This window comes from Eucyclogobius newberryi, unplaced genomic scaffold (genome assembly GCF_026437365.1).
Source record: "Eucyclogobius newberryi isolate DKJ021-1_F unplaced genomic scaffold, fEucNew1.0.hap1 SCAF_15, whole genome shotgun sequence".
In the NCBI taxonomy this organism is placed as follows: domain Eukaryota; kingdom Metazoa; phylum Chordata; class Actinopteri; order Gobiiformes; family Gobiidae; genus Eucyclogobius; species Eucyclogobius newberryi.
In genome coordinates, this window is record NW_027315779.1 from 3083050 (window position 1) to 3109573 (window position 26524).

Below are 26524 nucleotides of genomic sequence, written 5' to 3' on the forward strand. Positions count from 1 at the left end.
TGTTTCAATCTATTATATCCATATATATAAAAATGCAATCTATATTTTAGTAATAAATTACAGTTTGCCTGGTTATAGCTACACTTTTATCTGGGCGTTTTGTAGCACCCCATACATTCTTTACGACAAGTGTGGTGTGTTGCCATGCCGTAAAACGATTCGTACGATCTGCCAGTCAAGACAGCAAAGGCCCTTTTAAGCTTATAAATTCGTTGACGATGAAAGCCGGATTATTCATACGCACTTTCACTTCAACTTTATAGATTGTGTTTTAGCGTTTCTCACGATGATCATAGAGAATGTGGAGGCACTGAAGACGTGGCTAGCGAAACTCCTGGAGCCCATGTAAGTGTTGAATTGAGATGACATTTAGCTCGGATGCTAAGTAGCTGCGTTAGCTCCCTGTGCATCAATGAGTTTGCTAGAAAATCATGGCAATTTCTGCAGCACGAGTTAGCCTGCACCCGTGGTCTCCTGCACAGTTTACTAGTCACACTTTAGTGCACAAATGTCGCTGAGGGTTATGAAGGTTTTAGCGTGTTTGTTTATGTTCCCAGAAGCTATTTTGGAGTCATTTATTAACGCAGGTGGCCCAAAATAATGTAACTTTAAACAGCTATCCAGCTACCAACTACTTCAGATGCAATGGATGCTTTCATTTAGCCGTCAACGTGATGTTTAGAACCTAAATAAAGTGTCTACGTGTTGTTTTTGTTAGTTACAAATGCTTTTCGTGTGTTCTATATACTTTGGTAAAAGTAAACACGTGCATTTTATATAATTACGACCTTATGATTGCAATTATACTAGTGTGACCGCCTCAAATTGTCGGAAAGGAAAGACGTTGTATGTGGTGGGTTATGGAGAGACATTATTATATACTTGTAGTTATAGCTACAATAACTTTTTCGTCGAAATGTTAGTTTGTATTAATCATTACCCACGGAGAGTCTGAAATAGGACATGAATAGTTGAGCATATTACAACCCTGAAACCAATTACACAAAATTTATGTTTATTTGTTGGGAAAAGCAATACATTATCATGTTTTCCTTGTAGAACTCACTTTATATACCATGTGGCTTCAATGAAACGGGACATTCTCTAAATGAGTTACACAGTATGGTCCTAGACTAGGGGGGAGCAATTATTTTTCCTCAAGGGGCCATATTCCAGTCCAGGCATGTGGCAGAGGGCCACGACAATTGTTGTAACACATTCTTAAAAATATAAGCACTTTTCTGTAAATTATCGGCTATTGAATCTATTATTTCATTTAAGTTTTATTAAGGACGCAAGTGCAGACACATGTTACATAGCTAAGACTTTAAAAAAAATAGAAAATAAATCTTGCAGGGCGGATTAAAACATGTTGAAGGCCACATCTGGCCCCGGGTCTGTCCTGGACTCTAGGAGCATTCAGTGTAAAAAGTGTAGCTATACTCTAGGTCCTAGAGTATGTTCTGCTGATTACACACAAGTCGACTCCTTCTTCATTAACGTTACATAATAAGCTTATGTGGTAGGAGTGTTCTGTGCAGCCTGCCTAGCACACAACTTCTTTCACTGCAACATAAACCATGTGTATTCAAGCAATGATAACTCCTCTGTGTCAGCAGAAGCACATTTAAAATTTCAGTTGAAATAGTCAAACTCTTCTTTCAACCATGAGCCAGGCCAGCCAGGATCTTGGTCTTCGATTCGCTTACTGCAAGTTTTGGGGGTTATCTGTTTATTTATTTAACTCGAGACAGAATTAGAAATTACTTGAAATCAACATGAAACAAAGTGCTGATGCTTCATGTTTGATTTCAGATGTGATGCTGACCCTGCTGCTCTGGCCAACTATGTCGTGGCTCTTGTGAAAAAAGACAAAGCTGAGAAGGACCTCAAAGCCCTCTGCGCGGATCAGCTGGAAGTCTTCCTGCAAAAAGGTCTGACAACATGTTTTTCTTCAGTATTTACAGACAATATTTTATCTATTGTCATGCAGTCACTTTACTGCCTCCGTCTATCTAGTATCAAGTAAAATTATATATTATTAATATATATATTTATATATTATAAATATATATTTATTAGAGATATAGTATAGATAGATAGATAGATAGATAGATAGGAGTGTGTATATATCCGTACCGCTATATGTATTTCAACCGTAATTTGGATTGAACTATTTCTTTTTTTGTCTTTCTTTTCCTTGAGAGGAATATAAAAGTCCTTAAACGACATGTGTTTTTTCCCACTACAGAGACCGTGGGATTTGTCGATAAACTTTTTGAATGCCTGACAACAAAAATCTACCTGGGAAATCCTCCCCCAAAGGAAAACCCTAAAGACGAAGTCAAGCAACCTATAATAAAAACTGAGCTTGTGGAGGTAAAGAACATATTCTGTTATGTATTAAATCATTTGACTCTGTGAATGATATTGGCGTAGGTTAAATACTATATTTATCTTGTTTCAACAAGCATGAAATATCAGAGGAGGAGAGGGAAAACCGGCGTCGGAGGAGTCCTCTGAGGAGCCGCTCGGACTTCAACGACTCCAGGTAAAGCCCTCCTCTGGGATCGACCTCATTCGATTTGATTTAAATACATAATGTGTGCAAATACAGGTTTGAGCTTCAAGTGGTATATAACATAATTTGTCATACACTTTTGTTATGAAGTATGGGATGGAAACATATATAGAACTTGTGCTTGTATAAATGTATGAAATTGCCCTTCAAAAGGAGTAGGAAAAGCAAAGTGGGAAACATTTTAGTTTGGATATTGAAAGTTTAATCATTAAACTCATTATCAAACTTGTTCTGTGCTTTTGAATAACCAGGAGAGTGGAGGAGAGAAGGCGTGAGGACCGTAAACGGCGGGACTTTGATCGCCATGGGAAAAGCGGCAGCAGCAGTGACACCCACCGAGAGCGGGAGAGACATGAGCGTCGCCGTGGCAGCCCTCGGGGGCGGAGCTACAGCCGCAGTCGGAGCAGGAGCGGGAGCCGAGGGAAGAGCCGGGACCGGGAGCACCGCAGAGGTGAGGGAGGCGCTGGAACAACAACACCACCAACACACCTGGAAGTATAGCACCCAGTGTCAGTGCTGTGTTGCAGGTGTCGGGGACAGAACAGATACTGGGACTGGTTTAGTGTTCGAGCACATTAGTACTATCAACGGTCAGTGTTTAAATGAGGAACGATGCCTTTAATTCTTATCCTCACTGGACATTTAACAGCTGGCCTTGGAACATCTGTTACAGACGAGGTGAGAGGAGCATTAATGCTAAATCTGAGGTACATATTTTAGTGACTTCTGCTGGTTGTATAGTACAGAGCAGCATTTGGTTTTGTTGCTGCTTTTCAGTGAAACCTTTCAGTTTTACTTCAGGTTTTCAGGACATTATTATTATTTGCTTTATGCCTGCACACACGGCCTGCTCTCAAAGTCACACACACACTTCACAATCCTTTAGTCCTGTATCCTGTTCAACGTATTCTTCAATGAGTTAAATTTGATGACAGTGAAAATGTATTCTGTGCAGCTTTATTTTACATTTTCACCATGTTTTTGTTCCTTAGATTTCAAGTCCAAGTTTGACGTTGAGAGAAAGGACTTAGAAAACTTCTCTTCAGCCCCACCAGGAGCCCAAAACTTCACCACAGGCTCATCAGGAGCCCCTTTGCTGCAGAAGCACCCACCGCCCCTGCTCCCCACACCGCCACACCCGTACCCGACGACCTCGAGCGGCGTGTCGGGGCCTCCGGGTGTCCCTGTGGCCACACCTGCCCACCTGCCCGACAGCACCACAGACAGCTGGTCCACTTTCTACAACAACCAGAGGCTGGACCCTGGCAAACCGTTCGGCAACAAGAGCGTCCCACTAAAACAGCGCTGCAGAGACTATGATGGTAAATATTCAAGTTTAAATGGGGAAATCTCCGGTAATGTAAACTCTGTCATCCCTTCGCACAAACGGGACCAACATAACCGCTCCGTGGACAAATGCTTTCTGCTGCTCTATTCTTACAGAACAAGCTGTAAAAAGGCAAAAGTTTTAGACTATACTTATTATTAAATATACCGGTAAGTGCAACAAATGGCCCTGAGGTAAATGCAATGTTTTTTTCATTATTTCACTAGTTTTTCTCCTAAACATCAGGTTGGACATGTTTACTCCAAATGACTTTAGTGTGCAAAAGTAGCTTTGACTGCAAGAACACAACATTAATCCAGCGTGCAGCTTGAATTGCACTCCAAAGGCCTAACGCCGTGTGGACAAGGCGTAAAAGCCTTTTTCCCAGTTCCGTGTGTGCTCTGGTCACAGCTCCTCAGTTGGCATGCAGTTTAATGGTTTAAGTAAAGCTCAGAATGGTCAAATCCAAGTAAAATCCATGGCCAAGTAAATGCACTATCTGATACAAGTTTCTATATGCTTCACTCTTTAACTTTGTACACAAAGGGAAATGTTCAGATGACTAGAAATGCACAATAGTGTTTTCATGTAAATGTTCTTGTCACCAGACGATCTAGTTACTCAGGAGAGCGGCCAACTGCTTTGTCTGATCCATCACTAATGACCACTGTTTAGCACTCCTCCTCTGCTCCTCTGTGTGCTGCTCCTCTGTGTGCTGCTCCTCTGTGTGCTGCTCCTCTGAGTCGGGTTAAACTTGGCCGTCCCCCAAGGAAACGTGGCACAACAGACACACTAGAGGTGCACTACTTTCTTTAATGAGACTGTAGGGTGCCAGAGATGGGTGCCCATATAAATACAAACATTTATGCTTAAATAAACTCGCCATAAATTAATTCAGCAATAAATGGGACATATGCAAAATGTTTAACCATGTTTTAACTGGCCAATGGACCCATTTGCAACGCTAGATCATAATTTCACATTTTGTAAAAAATATAGATCTACTTGTTGTAGTTCATATGTCCAATGGATTACAATCTGTGGGGTTTATGTTGTTGGACCTGACATGTACACAGCAAATCTTCACCTTCATTTTAATGTCTTTAAAAGCATTCAATTTTACAAATGAATATTAAATATTTGTTTGCCTTTTTTATATTCATTATTGTGATCTAAATTTTTTTGTCTACATACAATAGGTTTTCATGTTTTATGACTAAATGTATCCACTCGTTTAAGTTTGCATCTTTACAACTGTACAATACAGTTTGATTGACAAAGCAAAAATTTGCTTCTTTTTTTTTTTTTTTTTTTAATCTGAGTTTTTTTTTCTATTGATTTGAGCAATAATAATTGGAGTAATCTCATTAAGTTGATTTATAGCACAGGCGTATGTTGCCATGTGCTTGTTGTGGCTTTGGTCTTGCAAATGCCAAGAGACTAAACACCCCAAGGCCCAAACTTACTGGGTTTGTCACCTCTACTGACAATCATTTAGAAAAGTGAAATGTAAAATCCTCACTGGTTTGTTGCCGTCTTCCAGAAAAAGGCTTCTGCGTGCGGGGCGACCTGTGCCCCTTCGACCACGGCAACGACCCCCTGGTGGTGGACGACGTAAACCTGCCCAACATGCTGCCGTTCCCCCCGGCGCCTGTGCTGCCCCCGCCTCCCGGGCTCCCCCTGCCCCCCATGACAGAGCCGCCGCCACCCCTCCGCCTCAACCCCATGCCCCCCTACGGCCAGCCCCCGCCTCCGGGAGTCTTTCCAGGTAAGTAACAAAGAGTCACAGCAAAGCAACGCGTCGTGTACAGTGAAGTAGCGGATGTCGTTTGGTTTTTCAAGCCGAATGTTCTGAAATAAAAATTGGGATTATTTAATGGCAATGACTGCTATGGTCAATATCTATGGACATATGCTGCGGGCAATCGGTTATTTCCACTCGACCGTTCTGTGTCACAGCTGGATTAACTCGTATATAAACTATTTGGCTAAGGCTAAATCGTCGGCTAGATAATTGTAAACCTTAAACGAAAGGCTTCAACATATTAAATAGCAAAATATTGTCCGATTAGACCTGTAACAAATGTTTAGATTGTTTATGTACTAGTTAAGCTCTCAGATCCACGGTAATAGTTGTAATACGTCCCAGTTTTTCTTGCATATATAGAATTATTGGATTGGAAAAGCATTAACGTGACCTTTTTAAACTTGAAGCATGTTTCGTCCCACTTTGCGCCTCGGGCCTGAAGTCACGTGCATTAACCCGCTGAGCTGTTGTCGGTTGATTGAAGTGTTTTTGTTGATGACCCTGAGACATTGGCGTGTGCTTGTGTCTCCCTCAGGACCCCCACTCATTGTCACCAGTGGGATTGACACGCCCAACCACCAGTCGGCTCTCACTTCCTCTCCTCCCATCGGACCGCCTGGCGTTGGGCTGCCACCTCCTACTCTTCCTCCTCCTCCTCCCTCGTCCTCCTCCGTTTCTCTGCATCCTCAGTTTGTCCAGTCTGAATGTAAGCACCGGTTCAGATTGAGACCACATTCTTTATTTTTCCTGTTAATAACTTTCACTTCTGAGCCTTTCATTAATTTGATGTTCTTGTTTGATTAAAGTAAAAATGTAAAATTAATTGTGAAGTAAAGCAAAAGTTTTGTTTTTGTGTTAGATTCTTCTTCTTCCGATATGTTTTCTGTATAGTAACTGCAGTAACAGCTGTTGGCCATAAGATGTCACTGTTTATCAACTTCAAGAATGTATATGAGCTGTCTTTGGAAGTAGTGTTGTCGCCATACTAACATTTCAAACTCAATTCTCATACTTAAGAGCAGGTAGTATCAATTTCGATACCACAGTGATGATTTTATTGGGATTTTTTCATTTCCAACACAAAATAATAGTACTTTCTAGGGCTGATCGATCACAGCAAATGGCTTTCAATATTGATTTCCTGAACGTATAAATTACATACTTTTAATCTGTCATTTAACACATACAAGTATAATTTCCCCCCACCCACGTACCATTGTTGTTGCCATGTGGTCAAGATCATTCTAAAACTGTTCAGGAACAATCTATTTTGTCCTGTTTATGTTGTGTTCTTTTGTATTGATACTTGATCAAATTAGTATCTTAATTTTGATACTGGTTTTAGTGTCAATGAGTTGCAGATTTTGTATTCTTAGTTTGGTGTTCTGATTGTTGTATTTGTATGTACAATATTAAATATGATATTGATCTGTCTGTGTTCAGATAACTACGACGAGGGCTACAACCCCGAGGCCCCGGGGCTGACGGGGGCGGGTCGCAGCACCCAGTTGCGCCACTTCATTCCTCGTGTTCAAACGCAGCGCCCCAATCTCATTGGCCTGACGTCCAACGAGGGCCAAAGCAACAGAGGTGCCACACAGCTGTTTCACATCTACAAAGTTGTAGACAATTAAAGGTTATGCTCCCTCTAAAGTCTTGTTTTGAATCTGAACAGCCGCTAACATCGTGATCCAGACGGAGCCCTCTTCTGGCAGCAGCATTTCAATATCGGGCCGCTCCGGCTCTGAGCAGGACATCAGGAAGAGGGGCGTCGAGACTGGTCTAAACGATGGTCCACAGCCCAAAAAACCCTGGATGGACAAGTAAGACTGACAATACATCCACGAAAAAAACACTAAATACTCCCAACAGAAAGCAGTGTAATGTAATCTGGGCTAAAGGAATCTGGGCTACTTCTGCTCTTTAAATTTCACTGAGGGGTGATTGATGATGTAAAACCTGTTTCATTAGAAAACTGATGCTAGTTGTGTATCTTGTATTTGAATATTTCCTATTCCTTGAATATCTTATGCTGTTGCTTCTAATGTGAAAAAGAGCTGATTTTATTCATGATTTTCCTTACTTTGTCTAAAATACCCTAGATTTAGTCTTGGTTTGGTCTCGGTCAAATTCTGTAAGTTTTTATTTTGACAAATACATTTAAGGTAAAATAACTCAATTTGAATAATGTTGATATTGTAGCCTCTAACAGCCACATCACACAACAATAATGCCCTGTATTATGTGTCGTTTTATCTGCTGTAATCGTAAACAATGTGTGCACTATATCAAGATTGTTTTGGTTTGTCATATTGCCAGAATGGAAAGCATAGAGGATGTACAATGCGTCAGCTGAAATATCTCAGAATTTCCCGGAAAGTAGATAGAATGTCATCACCTAATCATTTTAATTCAAGTACCCAATGAGAATGTTGAAATTCGATCAAAGTGTTGCTCCAGTAGCGGCCGCTTGACTTCCCCTCCGAGCTGGAAGGAGCCTCATTTCAGCCCAAGGTGACTCATAGGTCAGAGGCCTGTCTTTTGTCTGCGACACGGGTGCAGCCCAACGCTATTGAGTTGCAACAGCTTCAGCGTCGATGAGGGCAACATGTGTTTGTGGTTCCACTTATATTACATAGCACCATGGAGTCTCAAAACTCCAGCAGCTTCTTAGTTTCATTAGAGCTCAACACTAAGTTTGGTGGTTCAGCAGCCGGCAGAACTGCTACTGTATTCATGATATTGCCTTAAGTATTTTTATTTTACACCAATCTTGTTATTTGCTTAGAGTGAGTAATCTTGTTCTTGCAGTGCATTTGACCGGATAACTGTTTCCATGATCAAAATTGGTTTATTTCATATTAAGTTTGTCCTGTCCTGGCTTTCTCTTGTATAAAACCATATGCAGAAGTCAAATATTTGGGCTTTATACCTTCCAAAGATAATTTCAACGTTACATTGTAGATGTTCAATTGTCTTAAATGCTTCTTTTGTATTTCTAGGCCTGGCTTCAACAACCAACACAAAGGCCCGTTTCCAAAGAGAAACCATTACGTCAACACCAAACTGGAGGTGCGCAGGATCCCACGGGAGCTCAACAACATCACCAAACTCAACGAGCACTTCAGCAAGTTCGGCACCATCGTCAACATCCAGGTAAAGACGTCTGCCTTCACTTTCCACTAAAGAAAACACGAAAAAGGTCATAAAAAGTACAATCCTTCTGAAGTTATAAATGCACTCTTAACAGGACTAAACCAAGTCTATATCTAAGAACTAAATTGGGACTTGATTATGATTTAGCCAAATGTTTATGAGGTCGGCATCTTTTCTGAAACGCCATTTTCTCAGAAGTTCTTTTGTATAAAATGTGTCTTAAGGAAAAATATAATTCACACTTATTGAATGAATCCTGGTGAAGAGGTATTCTTCTCTGCTTCTTCAGAAAATACTTTGTTTTAAATTTCTCAGATATGCGTTTAAGTCCATAAACCATCTTCAGACTCGTTTTTTGCCTTTATCAAATTGCTATCATTACAACTGCATGCTTTTTATAAACTTCGATCTATTTTTCTTATTTTAAAATGATTATTTTCTTTGTCTCTAAATATGGAATTAAAAAACAAACAAAATGCATGTTTGTATTGCCATGGCGGGGAAAGCTTTTTCCCCCCATCGTGATTCCCTTTGCTGTCAGTAGAGGGCATGCTAACACCAAAGTCTAAACGCCTGACTGAAAACATAAATTGGACGCATTAGAAACACCAGGTACCACACTTTGAGAGGCCCTCACGCCGTCTCCTGCTCTCTGTCCCGGCTCCGTCTCTTTTGCCGGTGCAGGTGGTGTTTGCCGGTGACCCGGAGGCGGCGCTGATCCAGTACACGAAGAACGAGGAGGCGAGGCGGGCCATCTCCAGCATCCAGGCCGTCCTGAACAACCGCTTCATCAGAGTCTACTGGCACAGAGAGCCCGGCACCAACCACATAGGGGCCCCAGGACAGGAGCTGGGCACCGGGCTCCAAAATGTGGGACCGCAAACCAACCACGGACCCCAGCACCCCAATGTGCATAAGGTATTAACGACAGTGCTAGTTTGATGGTAGTCTATATTCAGCCTTTGTTTTTATCTCCTTTTTAAAGATGCTCTATGTAACATTTCAGGTGTGGGTGGGGGTCATCGTCTCCATGGAGATGTTATTTCTCTGCCGGGAACGTTCCACACTAAAGCATAATAGCAATCTTATCTTACAGTACTTGAAGGTGTTTTTAATCGTATTGCTAAATATGGTCTGGCCCTCTGCCTGTCACCATGGAGATAGAGATGTTTAATGCCCCCCCCTCTCCAGAAAATGTATTTATTAGCTTAATGTCTCTGTTTAGTTTATTTTAAGGGACAATGTACAGAGTGTACCTTTTTTTTTAAATGCTTAAGTTGAAACAAAAAAGCACGACATGCAATCTTGTATATACATTTTTTCCTCTTGAACACAAGGCTATTCTTCACTCGCTCATGTTTTCCAACCAGTATTTGACTTTTCACACATACATTTTGACTAAAGCAAACTCGTTGACGTCTGATGCAAATATAACCATGGATTGCATTTGTTTGAACTTCGCAGCGACTTTAGAATCCGACATCATTACTGTGACTTCTGACTCTTTTCCACATATTAACGAATGCTCTTTCATTACGTTGTCTTCAGGGGATAAAGCAGCACAATGCAGCGGCCTACGTTTTGAACAAGACGGTGCACAAGCCTCGACCTCAGACCACACCCGGGATGTCCGGCCTGAGCCCAGCGGACGGCTCCGGTCTGGAGGCTGTCACTGTACGTCTGCACCCGATTATCACCTCAGTCTGTTCTAAATAAGGACCTTTATTCAGTTGAAAGCTTAAGGATTAGTTATTTAAACATCTACAGGCTAGTCGCAATTTAAGGGAGAGATTACTGTCGCACAATACATGTAAATTGTGTTGTGTTTTTGTTTGTTTTCACCTTTTGTGTGTACCGTATTTTCCGGACTTTAAGGCACACTTAAAAGCTTTTAATTTTCTCAAACGACAATGCGCCTTATAATCCAATGCGCCTTTATATATGGATTCATTCTGGTTGTGTTTTGTTTCGCCTAATACGCCTTAAGTCCGGTGTGCCTTTTTTTTATATATGAAAAATGATCAAAAATAGACCATTGATTGACTGTGTGCCTTTATAATCCAAGTGCGCCTTTATAGTGCGGAAAATACTATTATTACTACTATACGATATTTTAGATAGAAGTTTATTCGGATATTTGGATTATTTATTTTCCTACAAATGGTCGATACATACGAGGGCAAAAAAAAACACTTATCAGCTCATTTGTAACTGATGGATTATTTAAATAATTACCAATTTATTATTAAATGATCTGCTTTTATCATGCCACGTGCTGATAGAGGCGGGCTCATGATTCAGACAGAGCTGTAATTGCATCTTAACCCAAGAAATGTGTATAATTGGTGTTTTTGAGGAAAATATATATATATATATATATATATATATTTTTTTTTTTTAATCAAGATTTCCTCAAATTGCCTCTTCATCCAACTTCATCTGGGTCAAATTTTGTAAAAAAAAAATCTCATGTCCATAGGCAATAATTACTAATTGTTTAATCATATCAGGCCTGTCACTACAATATTATAGTATAGTACTTCAAAAATAGCTGAAAGACCGTATACCCATGAAACGTGAGCTGCAATTAAGAGACACAATGTATAAATATAGCCGCAAGCGGCAATGATCGGCCCTCGCCACGCCGCCGCCACACCGCCGCCACGCCGCAAGAGGAGGGGGCGCTAACGCGCCCCAATTGTCCTTTTATCACGCCTACTGCTGAATCTGTGACGCTGTCACATGTTCTCCCCTTTGTTTTACCATCAAAAAGCAATTTTATTTTGAATTCTTGGCAAAATGTGCGGCTTTGCCGCACAGACACCGTGACTCTTTGAATGAAAATGTGGATAACTTTTGATGGTCCTGAAGATGAGTCTCACCAAATTTCAGGTTAATAGGGCTGACGCCCTGGGAGGAGTTTGTGAAAGTCTAAAGTGTAAACATGTTCTGGCCCCATTGGAATAACATGGGAGGTTTCGGTCATCGTTACGGCAACGCCATAACAATTATGACATGGGTCTCATTGACTTTTTTGATGGGGATGCTAAAATTGAGTTGTGTGTCAAATTTCATATAATTTCGCAAAACTAAACATTTAACCTCCATATAAAATCTGTAGGGGGCGCTGTGGCGCCAAATGAATTTATTTCACTTCAAGTAGGTTTAGGGCAAAGAGTTTAACAACTGATTCTAATTTGACGCAATTCGGACTTTATCTGCGCAAACGGCAGAAATTTTAAATATGGGAGATTTCTGAAATTTTAGTTACAGACCGTGAGAGGTATCAATGTAATTTGGATAACTTTTGATGTCCCACTCCTCAGTAGCATTTTCACCAAATTTCAGCTTTTTAGGGCCAACGCCCTGGGAGGAGTTCGTAAAAGTACGACGTTTGGAAAAACTCCGAAGTCATGTTTAGCCATTTTTGAAGCAATATGGCCGACATTTGGTTCGGGGGACGGCGTTGCCGTAATAATATTTTTTACTTCTCTTGTCACCATCTACCTCTGCGCCAAATTTCATGATTCTACGATCAGATTTTTTTTGGGTCATTTCCCATCTCTCAATGCATTTTTGGTACATTTGGTGGCGCTGACGCGCCAATTTTTTTTATTTTAGAAAAGGGAAATAGCCAGAATGTAGAGAGGCACGATTTTTAGAGGTGTGCAAATTTTTGTGACTTTTCGTCAATGTTCACTGGGTGAAAAATAGGGGGGTTGGTCCCGAGAAGAAGAAGAAAGAAAGAAAGAAAGAAAGAAAGAATAATATTCCGATGCGAAAACAATGTTTCCCATTTTTCAAATATCATAAACTATACATTTTCGGAAAGCGCTCGCGCTTTCCTACCTCATGGTGTGGGTCCCTGGTCACTGACGGGTACTTTCGATAATTTTGAGTGGGCTCCGCCCACTTTGTGTTTTTGGCCCTCTATACAGTAATAATGTTCAATTTTTGCATTACATGCTTATATGCACGGAACATGCAAGAGATGGGGAACGTATTCGTGAGCTACTTAGCGCAAATGAGTGCTTTATATGTAATGTAAAGTGCTCGTTTAGTGCGAACTTTTGCACGGGCTTCGCCCGTTTACAACGGTAATGTTCCATTTTCCTACAACTAATTAGTATGCACGGGGCGTGCATGAGTGGAGGAGTGCGTTAGTGAGTGTTTGGAAGTGGGCGAGCGCTTCGCGCTCGATTTCGTGCGCACTACGTGCGCACTTTCGCAGCCGTGCTTCGCACGGCCTTACGAGATTAATAGGCCTCTCGCCAGCTTGTGGCGCTCGGGCCTAATAATAACTCAATACAGATAAAATGTTAATGTACCACAAAAAAGTCACTGCCAGAACAAAAAATCTATAAAAATATAGCAGTTTTACAGGGATCATTTATCATTATTAATCATTATTATATATTTAAACTATAGGAAAGAAAAGCTCAGAGTTAAAATATCCATTTATTTAGTTATTTTAAATCACTTCTGGTGTAATACTAATACATCTGGGCACATACAGCGCTCGTGTACTTTACTGTCATTGTGCTTCTGTGTCGTGCTGATCTCGTGCCGTCGTGTTGTAGGCGGCGTCTGCCCTGGGAAACTCTCAGAAAGCGCCCTTCGCTCCGACGTCCCTCAAGTCGTCCTCCAAGAGCCTGGGGAGAACGGCCAAAGCACTCCTCGCACAAGAAGCTCTCAAGCAGAAGCAGGCACGGACTTTTGAAGCGGGCGTTTTAACTTTTTTTTTTTTTTTTTACGTTGCAAATCATTATTATTCATTATCTCTTTTTTTGCTCTCTTTTTAGGAGGCATTAAAGCTTCAGCAGGACATGAGGAAGAAGAAGCAGGAGATGTTGAAGACGCAAATTGAATGCCAGAAAGTGAGCGGTTTCCCAAAATGGCTTTTGAATTTGCACTTTTTTTTAAATTTTATTTTATTTACATGATGCTGTGTTCGTCCAGGCCTTGATAAACCGTCTGGAGAAAAACCGAGGGATGAAGCCAGAAGAAAGGGCAAACGTCATGAAGACGCTGAAGGAACTGACTGAGAAAATCTCCCAGCTGCAGAATGAGTTGAACCCGGCAGCGCAGGTCCCCAGTGCCAAAGCCAACCACAACCAGCCCAAGAATAAAAGCGATGTGAGTTTATGTTCAGATCATCTTTCTTGCCATTGGAGGGGGGAAAAGAAGGGTTGTACGGCACAATTTGGAGCAATTACCGTATTTTCTGGACTATAAGTCACACCGGAGTATAAGTCGCACCAGACAAAAAATGCATAATAGAGAAGAAGAAAAACATAAGTTGCACTGGAGTATGAAATGCAGTTGCAAGTATGAAAATAACAAATTATATCACATATAAGTCTCCCCTGAGTATATAAGTATAAAGGTAAGTTCAAGTTGCACCCCGGTCAAAACTATGAAAAACGTATAGTCCGGAAAATACGGTAATGAAGGTGTTCTTCCCCTGCATCTGCATCTGTTGTTGTTTACCAATAATTTACCAATTTACAGTGATGGAAATATTGCATCTTTTTACAAATTGCAGATATTTCAACACTTTATGTATTTATTTTTTTTATCTTAAAGGGGCTCTATGTGACTTTTCTGGTGGTGCGTGAGCTGCCTCTGGTGGTTTGCGAGGCTTTCTGCAGTTTGAGTATTTGTTTTATTTTATCTAGAGACAAATGGGGTTTAAAAACTAGTATCAAAACTCTGCAAGTATCTACACTAAAAAATAATCACATGAACAGGAGAAATTGTGACTTTTCCTGAACAGTTTTGGAATGATCCTGAGCTTGACGAGAACTTGCATAAAACCACGTTGTTTAATATTAAAGGATGATTATTTTGTCCGTATCATGACATTAGAGATTAATCTATTAGAATGTCTTTATTCATGGTTTAGTCTCGTTACAGACTTTGTTCAGCCCTAATTTAGTCTTAAGTCAGATATAGTCAGTGTTTGGTCTACAGCAATTTACTTAACAATTGATGAGTCGGTACAAAAAAATATTGTTATCCAGTCCTTTTTTATCACAAAGACATTGGCATTATTCAATTAAAAATTGTAAATAATTTAGAATTTTCTGCATTAATGCACTTTATTTATATATTCAACTACTAAAATAATCAGGGTTTAGATCTGTTCTCGGAAAACCAAATATGATCTCGGGTATTACTCTTGACTACGTGATTAAACTTACTGCCAAAGATACCTTTTTAAAAACACACTTCTTTACCCTGTGCAGGGTTGCCTCTGCACAGATCTGACCTGTAACATGGCCCTCCAGAGATATTACGTAGTGCACATTTAAAATATGTATTTTTTATTTATTTTTGCTTTTTCTGTAAATTATCACTCAATTGTTGATTTCTGTCATTTAGCCGTACGCTTGTGTTTTGATAAAATACTGATTCAGGTGTGTGTGATCCGTTGTACATGTGTGATCCGTTGTACATGTGTGATCCGTTGTACATTACATCATGCAGTATTTGTCTGAATCTGCCCAGGCCCAGAAGGAGCTGCTGGACGCTGAGCTCGACTTTCACAAGAAGATGAACTCTGGGGAGGACACCACCGACCTCAAGAGAAAACTGGGGCAGCTACAAGTGGAGGTGCCTCACGCTTCCGTATGACACATACACATATATATATATATATATATATATATACTGTGTATATATACACACACAAGTGCAACTACAGTCTGAGATAACGACCAAACCACTAAAAACGGATGCAGTCGTCAGCCTTTTTCTGCAGCGAGTGACAACAGGAAATGCGTCCTCAATCTTTTGAATCGTCACAGACCAGAAAAGCTTTTGCATTGAATAAAGAAAACAAGAAAGATTTGACAAGTTGTTGCTGCTTTCTATTTGCAACGTTATGTAATGCACACAATATTTCATATTACACAAAGTACTTCTGTTTATTTTTTTGTTCTAGATTCTAAAATCTTTATATTCTTAATTGATGTGTTGACCCTTTGTTAAAGGACACACATAATGCTAAATGTTTCCCACATCAAAAACATACCTGGAGAAGCATTTGGCTTCATTCACGGTAAGGCCTTAGTTATTTTATTACTTGGTTTAAGGATCCACCGCACTTAGATTATTGATTTATACAATATACATAAAATAAATAATTGTATATGTGTATATATGTGTATATGTATGTATGTATATATATATATATATACACACACACACACACACACACACACACACACACACACACACACACACACACACACACACACACACACACACACACACACACATACACATACACCGCCAACAAAATAGCATTAAATTAAATGTAAAAAGTGGTATTAAGTCAAAAGACAAGAGCGCGTGAAGCAATTTCTCGCCAAACTCCTGCGGAAGTCTGTGACGGAGCAGGTCTGTCCCTGCACGCGGCCCCGGGGAGAGAGCGCGCCCGTCTCTCTGTCTGCTGCGCGCATTTTATATCGCAAATACACATTTTAAACCTGTTTACCACATTTTCTTCAGCGCGTTTTGCCGTGACTGGGTGGGTGGAGGAGGGTGCACACTTAAGCGTCAGTTCTGTCCCCCCCTCTCCTCCCGTGGTGCGTTTTTTTTTAGGCAAACCCGAAAGAAAACATCTTTTGAAATTTAATTTATATTTATATTCTGTCCGCCTGTGCAATATATTTCATTTAAAAATCCGTAAACCAAGTAATAAAATAACTGCGGCCTAATTTGAAAATCCGTTCCTCTCGAGCGCCAGAAACGCTTCAGAATTTAACTTTCTTGATCTGTGAGAAGCTTCTCTGCTGTTTTTTTTAAATCCATAAATTACGATCAGTGCAACTGCAAGCTTGAAATGCCTTGAAAACATGGATCTGTTTCTTAAACTGTGTCATTCCCTCTGCAGCCAGTAGTTGGCACCAAAACTCAGGTAGTGACATGGAAACAGCAGAGCTCCAAATTCAAAATCCAAACTATTTGTTTTTGTTTTTAAATATGAGATGGCAAACTTAAAGTACTCGTGTGCATGTTTAAAGGCTAATAATAGTTCAAATAATGCATTGTCCTTTTAATGAGTTACCTAAAGTTAGAAATGTACCAAAATTGAAACAATTGTGTGAAATTTGACAAACTAAATTTTAATATTGATTTGAGTATGTGATAAATTGTACAGACATTTCACATTTGTCTGATCATTAAATCTCAATCAACACATTTAAATACACGTCTTAACTTTATTATACAAAAAAAATCTGGTTATTCCTTTTTAGTAAAAATTGCCCTCTCCAAACCCCATGTGAATATCACAACAGGCGTGTTGATGACCTTGTACAGCGTTTCAGTGTTGCTGGTTTTCGTTGTCATAGACCAGTCAAACCCATGGCTTTGTCAGTAACACTCCTCGTATCCTGACATGTTCTCCTTCTCCTCCTCCTGGGTCTTAAATTAGTGCGATATAAAACATGCATGTGGTCCCTGTTGTCCCTGGCCAGCGCTCCTTCTGCGCATTAAACTTCAGCCACTTAAGAAAGCCCAGAGGAGCCGGCAACGAGTCCAAATCAGACACGGCCTCTCGCTGATGAGGCTCGTCTCATTAAAGCTAAAGCAGTTCTGCTTAAAACTGTAGCATGACAATTAAACACAAGTGAAAGAAGGACAAGGCGAGAAAAGAAGTTTGGTCAAAAAGCAGTGACTTAGAAAGTACAGTGGTCCGTGACTTTGTCATTCCCTAAAGAATTGACAAATTGTGCACAAAGCCCTCCTTTCATCATAGTGTTACGTATACAGTGATCCCTCGTTTATCGCGGGGGTTACGTTCCAAGAAGAACCCGCGGGAGTCAAAATCCGCGAAGTAGAAACCTTTTATTTTTTAGTTATTATACAATGAAATACTCCATAAAACATTGAAGCTCACACGCGCTCTCACCGGCCTCTCGCGCGCGGCGCCGCTCTCACCGGCCTCGCAAACTTCAATTTGGCAAGCGGTTTTACGTACTATTGACACACAGGTAGAGAAGACGCGGAGAGACTGTTTAGCCAATCAGAATGCAGAACACACTGCATGATGCAAATCCGCGAAGCAGCGAGTCCGTGAAAAGTGAACCGCGATATAGCGAAGGTTCACTGTATATACATTTGAGCGTTCCAGTGACACAATTATTTCACAAAAGTCTATTTCTCATTAAAGGTTGACTTGAAGGATGCATATTAATCAGATTCCAAATGTTTGAGTTGTTCCCTCAAAAACAAACCTTTGGTTGTTTATTTTATCCCGTTTACGAGGTTGACTTCTCTGAGCTACAGCTGAGTGGTGTCATAGGTTGACCTCCAGTGGTCTCTGGAACTGTTTTAAGTCCATAAATCATCGCCAGAGCTGTCAAATCACGATCATTACCACTGTGTGCTCACTTTAGTATGTCGAGGGCGTGTTGGCTTTTGTTTACTTCCCCCATGGTAATTCCCTCTGCTTGCCAGTAGATGGAGCGCTGACACAAATCCTGATGAGGAAACACTTGACTGATGTGTGCTTTTGGTAAATACTTGAGTTCTAAAACATGAGATGCCAAAATAAAGAGAATACCCGTTACTTCAAATACAGTCCAAATAGAATTTCCTCCACATCAGTGTCTTCTGTTCCCACTCGCCTTTTCCATCGTTATCGCCCGACTGACCGCGTTTCTCCTCCCAGGCGACGTTTTTGGGCCTGATCCGCTCGCCTTCAGGCCGGGGGCGGGGCAGAGGAAAGATGGCCGGCGACCACGGGGGTCACGTGGTGCGCGGCCGAGGACGCAGCCGGGACGGAATGGGCCGAGGAGGCACGGTCAACCGGATGGTGGTGGATCACAGGCCCCGAGCGCTGGCCATTCTGGGCGTGACGCAAGAGGAGAAGGAGGAGCTTATGCCGCACTTCGTGGTGAGGAGAAGCACCACACGGAGCACATGTTTAGAATCATGACGGTGACTTTTGAGGGGCAGTAGTTGGTTGCTAGGGCTACCTTATTTTCCGCACTATAAGTCGCACCTTTTTTCACAGTTTTGGCCGGAGTGCGACTTATACTTGTATTTATACTTGTATACTTATACTCCGGAGCAACTTATATGTGATTATTTGCTATTTTCACACTTGCCACAACCGCATTTCATACTCCAGTGCGACTTATATATGTTTTGTTTTTTTCTATTATGCATTTTTTGTCTAGTGCGAATTATAGTCCAGAAAATACGGTATTTCTTTAAAGAAATCACATGTCTTTCTGTGTGGAGATTAATTGTTAACTAATCAATCATTGAAATTATAGTCAACTAATGTAGTAATCGAACTGGACTTTAGACAAACACTTAAAGCAGAGCCGTAATTACATCAAAATGACACAAAACATGTGGATTTAATGTTTTTTTGTTTGTTAATATACTCAGGACGTCCTCAAACAAACAAACAAAACTCTGTAGCTTTTATATTTGATCAAAGAGTTGTAGAAAAAGCTTCAGTTGTAGTCATCTGGACTCAGTTAGAAAAAAATAGACGTTTCGACTCTCATCCAAGAGTCATTGTCAATAACAGAATTTAGGTCGAGAACTCCGATATTAATACTGTTCTGTGGTAAGACCCCCCATTGGGAGGAGCCTTCCTGAAGTAGAAAGAGTTGTTTGTTTCAACAGAAACTCCCCCCTTGTATCTACCGAGCTAGCCTATTCAGAATCTTAATGGCCTATTAGAATCCTCTTTGTCTTTGTGAGACCCTGGCTCAACCACCCTGAGTACCTGATTAGCATCTAAATGTCCTGGTCCTGGTCCTCTACCTTTCCAGGGGTTCAGTATACCATTATAGATACCAGGAAGATTGAATCTTAGCCCTGGTTTAAAATAAACAGGGACTTTGTGTTACAACATGAAGTCCCTGTTTATTTTAAACCAGGAAACACTTTAAGACAAAAACTGGTTCGCCCTAAGGACAAGTTGCCGACTCAAAAACAGAGCAATGTAGTTTATTCGATCCAATGCAGTGAAGAAAGCTGTAAAGAACGGTACATAGGTGAGACGAAACAGCCTCTACACAAGCGGCTTTATCAGCACAGAAGAAATACAAGTTCAGGACCTCAGAGTGCCGTGCATCTCCATCTTGAAGCCTCTAATCACTCGTTTGAAGACGGTGAGGTGAAGGTTTTAAGCAGGAGAAAAGATGGTTTGAAAGAGGAGTTAAGGAAGCTATTTTTGTTAAAAAAGAAAGACCTTCTTTAAACAGAAATGGAGGGCTAAGATTCAATCTTCCTGGTATCTATAATGGAATACTGAACCCCTGGAAAGGTAGAGGACCAGGACCAGGACATTTAGATGCTAATCAGGTACTCAGGGTGGTTGAGCCAGGGTCTCACAAAGACAAAGAGGATTCTAATAGGCCATTAAGATTCTGAATAGGCTAGCTCGGTAGATACAAGGGGGGAGTTTCTGTTGAAACAAACAACTCTTTCTACTTCAGGAAGGCTCCGCCCAATGGGCGGGTCTTACCACAGAACAGTATTAATATCGGAGTTCTCGATCTAAATTCTTTTATTGACAATGACTCTTGGATGAGAGTCGAAACGTCTAATTTTTCAAACTGAGTCCAGATGACTACAACTGAAGCTTTTTCTACTATGGAACACGCCTGGACGAATGAGGGATTACACCGACATAGATCAAAGAGTTGTTTAGATGACAAAATATCAAAAGAATTAACACTTAATTTGATTCATCTGAAGAGTGATCAATCGATTGGCAAAATAACCTGTTTGTTACAGTGGAGTTTGCATATTCTCCTTATGTCCGAGTGGGTTTAACCTAAAACATTTAATACTCGATGACACGTTTTTGAATTGCAAGATATTAAACGGTAAATGATCATTTTGAAACATCTTTCTGCCGCTAACGCAATAACCCTAAAGCATTATAATCATGGTAAACCCTTTTCTAAATGTAAAAATATTATTATTGGAAAAATATGAGCGCCAATAGATGTCATAAATGTTATTTATTTGACCCGCAACAGCTCAAATATCAAGGTACATCAAAGAGAAGATGAAATTGTTGATGAAAATATGATAAATTATAAATATTCAGCCCAAAAATCCAGTTTCATCCAGTTTATCGAGACGGTATAGTAATTATGATGATGATTATTAAGAAGCACTGGTTGATTCTATAAAAGATACAAACGTGTGCTGAAGGTCGGCGTTAAAACTCCTTTACAAAACTGATGCGTCATCGTTTTCCATTTCACACAGAAATTCGGCGAGATCGAGGACCTGCGCGACCACGACGCAACCACTGTCGTCATGACGTTCAAGACGAGGAGCGAAGCCGAAAACGTAAGTCCGGAAACCCCTCCCCCCCGCGCGCTTTTCCCCGCCGGACGCACCCTGTGACCCCCGCCACCCTCACGTCTCGCGCTTTGTACTCGCAGGCGGCCAACCAGGGAGCTAAGTTCAAAGGTCGCGTGCTGCAGATTTCCTGGTACAAGCCCAAGACGCCCTCGGTCACGACGGAGCCCGAGGAGGAAGAGACCAAAGAAGAGGACAGCTCGGTACGACTTAACGCTTTTAAGTTTATCTCGTGGTTTTGTCGGTCGAGTAATTGCTATCGGCGTGACGACGACGGGAAAGCCCAAACGCACAGCGATCTGATCACTGCGGTTTCTCTTCAAACAGAAGGAGAGCGGCTCGTTTCTGGAGGAGGAAGAGGAGGACGACGACGAGGACGACGAGTACGAGAGCAGATCCTGGAGGCGATAGTGAAACGACCAGAAGAAGAAGGAGGAGGAGAAAAACAAACTGAGCTCGTTCTGTTTCCAGTATTTTGAAGCTTATTTTTAACTCGAGCGCCACGAGGGCCGAACGTTCGCCCTCGACGTTAAACTGATTAAGACGTCTCACTTTTGCTGAGAGTAGAACACGTTGTCCTCATAGATCTAGTGCAAATCGCTTCAGTGTGCTTACCGGACGGTCCGCATCAGTAATGCACAACATTTGTGTCTACTGTGAATAGGTATTTTTATACATATACTGTATTCAAACGCCATTTTTCGTTTCTTTTTTTTTTTTTGGAAGACCTTTTGTCCACTTGAGTTTTAGGGACACGCCCATTCCATCACCAATTCAAACGTAAAGTAGGATTTTGACTTTTTTCCCCACGAGTGCTCCGCGCCGTACTTAAAGGAGATTATTATTATTATGGCCTCAGACACAGACTCGTTTCCACTGCACGCTCACTTCAAACACGTTAAGCACCGTCCCGTACAGAAGGATCCCAGTGCAACACGCAACGCCGACGTTTACGCCTCAAATCGTGCTTTCGTTCGGTCTCTTTAGGAAGCGTTCATTTAACATTTTCCTGCAGCTCGGCGCGTTCGAATATTGTGGCAAAGTCGGTGGATTTTTGTGTCTGAATTGACTCGTATCTTGGTTTCCACACACAGAGTGAAATGTTTCAAGACCGTTACTTTTATTTGCAAAGAATATAAAAAGTCCCAAAGTAACGTGATTGATCAGATGTTTATTGTGCTTTTGCCGCCACTGATCATCACGTTCTCTCTACATTTTGATTTAAGCTCTTGAAATATGTCAGATGTTGTGTGCTGGACATTCTTTCGTATATTTACTACTGAAAAAAAAAAATCTCACTTTCCACAATAGTCTAGTCCTGTGGTTCTCAAACTTTTCACACTAAATACCACCTAAGACAATATTTAGTCCTCCAAGCACCACCGGGTCTAAACCGGGTCTAAACCGGGTCTAAACCGGGTCTAAACCGGGTCTAAACCGGGTCTAAACCAGGTCTAAACCAGGTCTAAACCAGGTCTAAACCAGGGCTAAACCAGGGCTAAACCAGGGCTAAACCAGGGCTAAACCAGGTCTAAACCAGGGCTAAACCAGGGCTAAACCAGGGCTAAACCAGGGCTAAACCAGGGCTAAACCAGGGCTAAACCAGGGCTAAACCAGGGCTAAACCAGGGCTAAACCAGGGCTAAACCAGGTCTAAACCAGGTCTAAACCAGGTCTAAACCAGGGCTAAACCAGGGCTAAACCAGGGCTAAACCAGGGCTAAACCAGGGCTAAACCAGGGCTAAACCAGGACCGCAATCGCTTTAGTTCTAACCGAGGACAAAAAATGGGGATTAAACTGGCTTTTTCTTCTGCAAATATTCGATTTGCAGAGGACTCCCGCGTATCGCCTGAAGGAGGCGTGCCCCACAGTTTGAGAACCACTGGTCTAGCGCACAAAGCGTGTGTTCACTCCGTGTCTCTTGTATGTTGTTCACGTGTTTCCTGAGCTCGTACAAAAGGCCCGTTCGGACACGGTCGCCTCACGCGCTCTGAAGACCGGGGTCTGAATGTAAAACCGAGTCGTCGATTTTTATATATATATATATATATATAATTTTGCCTTACATCAGTGAATAGCTGAGTTTTTACAAGAGTTGACATTTACTTTTGTACATTTTGTAAATGCTTGAGAGAGTAATTACCGTTGTATCATTTCTTTGTTTTAAATGGCCGATCGAAAGCAAGAGAGTCTCTGCTCTTTTGAATTGACTGCTCCCTATTTCTGTTTTCACACCGTCACAAATTTAAGTAGTACATTTTTCATCCGTGGAAAATGGAAGACATAGGAAGTAAAAACACAGTGATTTATTTAGTACACGGCAATGAGCAGTTGATACAATACAATTCCTGTATCAATTCTATTATTTATGCCTGCGTCACGAGACAAAGCGGTGATCCAACCAGCAACCCTCTGGTTTTTTGTGTGTTTTATATTCACGTTCCAAGGCCCAGGTGACACTAACTTCTCCATCTCTTTGTCGACTGAAAATGTGCGTAGCATCTTTTAATATTTTGCCGTTCTGATTCTTTAGCGACACCGTAAACCGACACCGAGGACTTTGATTCACTTTTTGTATGACTCCTGTACGCTACTATCACAATAGTGTAAAAATGTGTAATATGTTTATTGGATAATAGTTTTTTGGATATGTTACTGTTTATATTTGCAAGATGTGGATGTATTTTCTTCATGTATTTTGTTTGTAAAAAATGGATTTCTAATTTACTAGCATGTTTGCTTTGGGCAATAAAGGAGGAATGGGATGCTTTTAACACGTGATGGATAAAAGAAAAAAATATATAGAAAGAAAATTAAGAAAACATTTTGGATTTGATAAAGAAAAAAAAGATTGAATGTGAAAATTGGTCAAATTTGAAAAAGTGGGGGGAAAAATACAAGCCAAAGCATTCCTGATAATACTACTCTTAACTCTGTGTGGTGTCCTTTCTTTTTCTGAGAATACTTAACAACTGAATGGATAGTTAATATTCCATTAATATCACCAGTCATAATCATTTATAATTATGTAAAGACTTAAAGAGACATTTTAGTTTGGAGCGTCAGGAATCAACCTTTCTTCATGGAGAGTCATCGTTTTACCTTAAGTGTTCTACAAAACAGCGTAAACCTTTGTGAACTCCATGGAGACAAACTCCACCAACCCAAGCATTCTTTTCATTTGGAAATAAACACGCCTGTTATTGAATAAATGAAAGAAGTGAGACAAGCAGGTAAAGGAGCCTCCAACGTTACATTTTGCACTTTTATTTCATTACATTTAGGGATTAGACGGGCTGTGTATCATAATTTTCATGTTATTCTTTTGAGCTACTTAATAAAACATATCTCTAGATGAACATGCATTTAACTTGAGTAAAGGGACTTGCAAATAATCTAATGAAATTCTTATTTTTTTTATGCCTGAATTGGATGTTTCGTGCGATGTAGAGATAAAGCAGTTTCCAAGATTGAAAACGCGTGCTTTTATCAGGGTTATACATGACAGAGGGGGTAAAGTAGCAGAAAATTAACTCCAAATAAGAGTGCACTGGCTTTAAAATAATGACTCAAATAGAAGTAAAAGAAGCAAGAAATTGAGAGAAATTAAGTAATGGCAGAACAAAATTTGGGGAAACTATTACTAAAGAGGAACTTAATATTATGAAGTCCAGACAGTTCCTCTATATAATATATATAAAAACATATGTTTTTATTTTTTGGACAACAGACGGACAAAGCTCCAAATAACAGTTTATATAAAAATCTCAGAAGTGCTTCAAGAAACACGAACGTCAAACATTTTAATACTGTCAACATAAAACTTTCACCACAAGTAGGATTTATTCTAAAAAGTTACTGTGAAATCTGTGTCTCAGATTAGATGCAGTCTTGATAAAAGATGTTGTTGCCGTCACTGCAGGACGAGACGATTACACGTGACAGAGCTGTAAACAATGAGAAGTAAAATATGAATGTCAAAGCAGTGACAGGCAGCGACTAACAAGCCGGCGGTGCTGCAGAGTGAAGCGACAGCGGGGCCAGAAAAGCCTCTTCATGCTTTATTTACACGGCTTTTTCACAGCAGAACTCACCCACAGTCGTGAGCCTCTGTGAAGGTTTAAGCAAGTATTTTTGAATGATTTGTTGATATTATCCATGTTACAACAGCGTTTCCTCAGCATTAGTTTGCTCACAGGTGTGTTTATTCCTGCATGTTTGAGTTCATCCTGCGACGGAGGCTCGAGCCCTCAGGAAATTCCCTTTTTCCTCCTTGTGATGTGATTATTTGACATATTAAGACTGAGCGATACGTTTAGGCTTCTAAAATGTCATGTGACCACTCTCAGGCTAAAGCACAATCTACTGCTTATCAGTTCTGCAGTTTTGAATGGAAAGTCGTGGACCCGTTTGAAATATTAAGCCATTTTAGGTCAATATTGCAGTTTACGGTGAACAAAGTAATGACGGTCGACTTATGTTATTGTTCAATGATAAGTAAATGAATGCCTCCTTTAAAGAACACATATGTTTTGGGGGTATTACTTGAAGGTACATCATTTATATTTACTTTTTTGTCATTAAAACACTAATATTGATTGATAAAACAATTGTATTTCCTCAAAACTCTGATTAATGAGTTATAACATTTATAAAAGCTCTTTAAAGCCATCTTTAATATGTCCCCTTTAGATAAAGTTGATCATTTCAGCACTTTTACTTTTGAGCATGGATATGAACAGATTCTTCTCTGCAGATGGTTTTCAGGCCAGAGTTCATCAGATATTTTTACCATTTAATCATATGAGGCTGGAGTTATTTTGGACCTGGACGTAAAAGCACTTTTCACCATTCAAAATGTCAACCATTTTGTTGAAATTGTTATTATAATTATAGCGGTTCTAATTTTCCATCACCCTGAAACCCATGGATACGTTTGAAAGTCTTTTTGAGCCAATATGAATAAATGTCACTCAGAAAACCCTTGCCAAATCAGTATGCAAGTATGAGCAGTGTGTAGCCTTTGATCATTTAATCTATTTAGCTCTTTGTTGGAACATTACAAAGAAATCACTCTTAAACAGACTTGGATCAAACCACTGACACGTATATATATATATTTTTTAATTTAGACCACAGCCATTGATCCACAAAGAACCGCAAATAAAACACAAACATAAAAGTAGTAATATAACAACATATAACAACGCAATCCATGTATTATTATTGCATACTTAGCGAGTGTTTCCCAGCATGCAACAGGTCTGCGTGGGGAGGAAGGACCTTGGCTCTTTTAATCTGT

The 26524-nt window shown here is 40.5% G+C and overlaps 1 protein-coding gene across 1 annotated transcript; it reads left to right on the forward strand.

Annotated features, from left to right (window-relative positions):
- Nucleotides 1-138: 138 nt before the first annotated feature.
- Nucleotides 139-21654, forward strand: rbm27 (RNA binding motif protein 27). Its single transcript, XM_072445717.1, has 21 exons — nucleotides 139-345; nucleotides 1816-1934; nucleotides 2252-2379; nucleotides 2472-2551; nucleotides 2833-3032; nucleotides 3574-3903; nucleotides 5452-5676; nucleotides 6251-6421; nucleotides 7159-7305; nucleotides 7391-7538; nucleotides 8718-8871; nucleotides 9556-9789; nucleotides 10420-10545; nucleotides 13452-13577; nucleotides 13674-13748; nucleotides 13831-14007; nucleotides 15382-15486; nucleotides 18554-18778; nucleotides 21127-21210; nucleotides 21306-21425; nucleotides 21550-21654. The coding sequence occupies exons 1-21, from the start codon at nucleotides 287-289 to the stop codon at nucleotides 21631-21633; spliced, it is 3117 nt and encodes a 1038-aa protein (XP_072301818.1). The 5' UTR covers nucleotides 139-286; the 3' UTR covers nucleotides 21634-21654.
- The last annotated feature ends 4870 nt before the right edge of the window (nucleotides 21655-26524 follow it).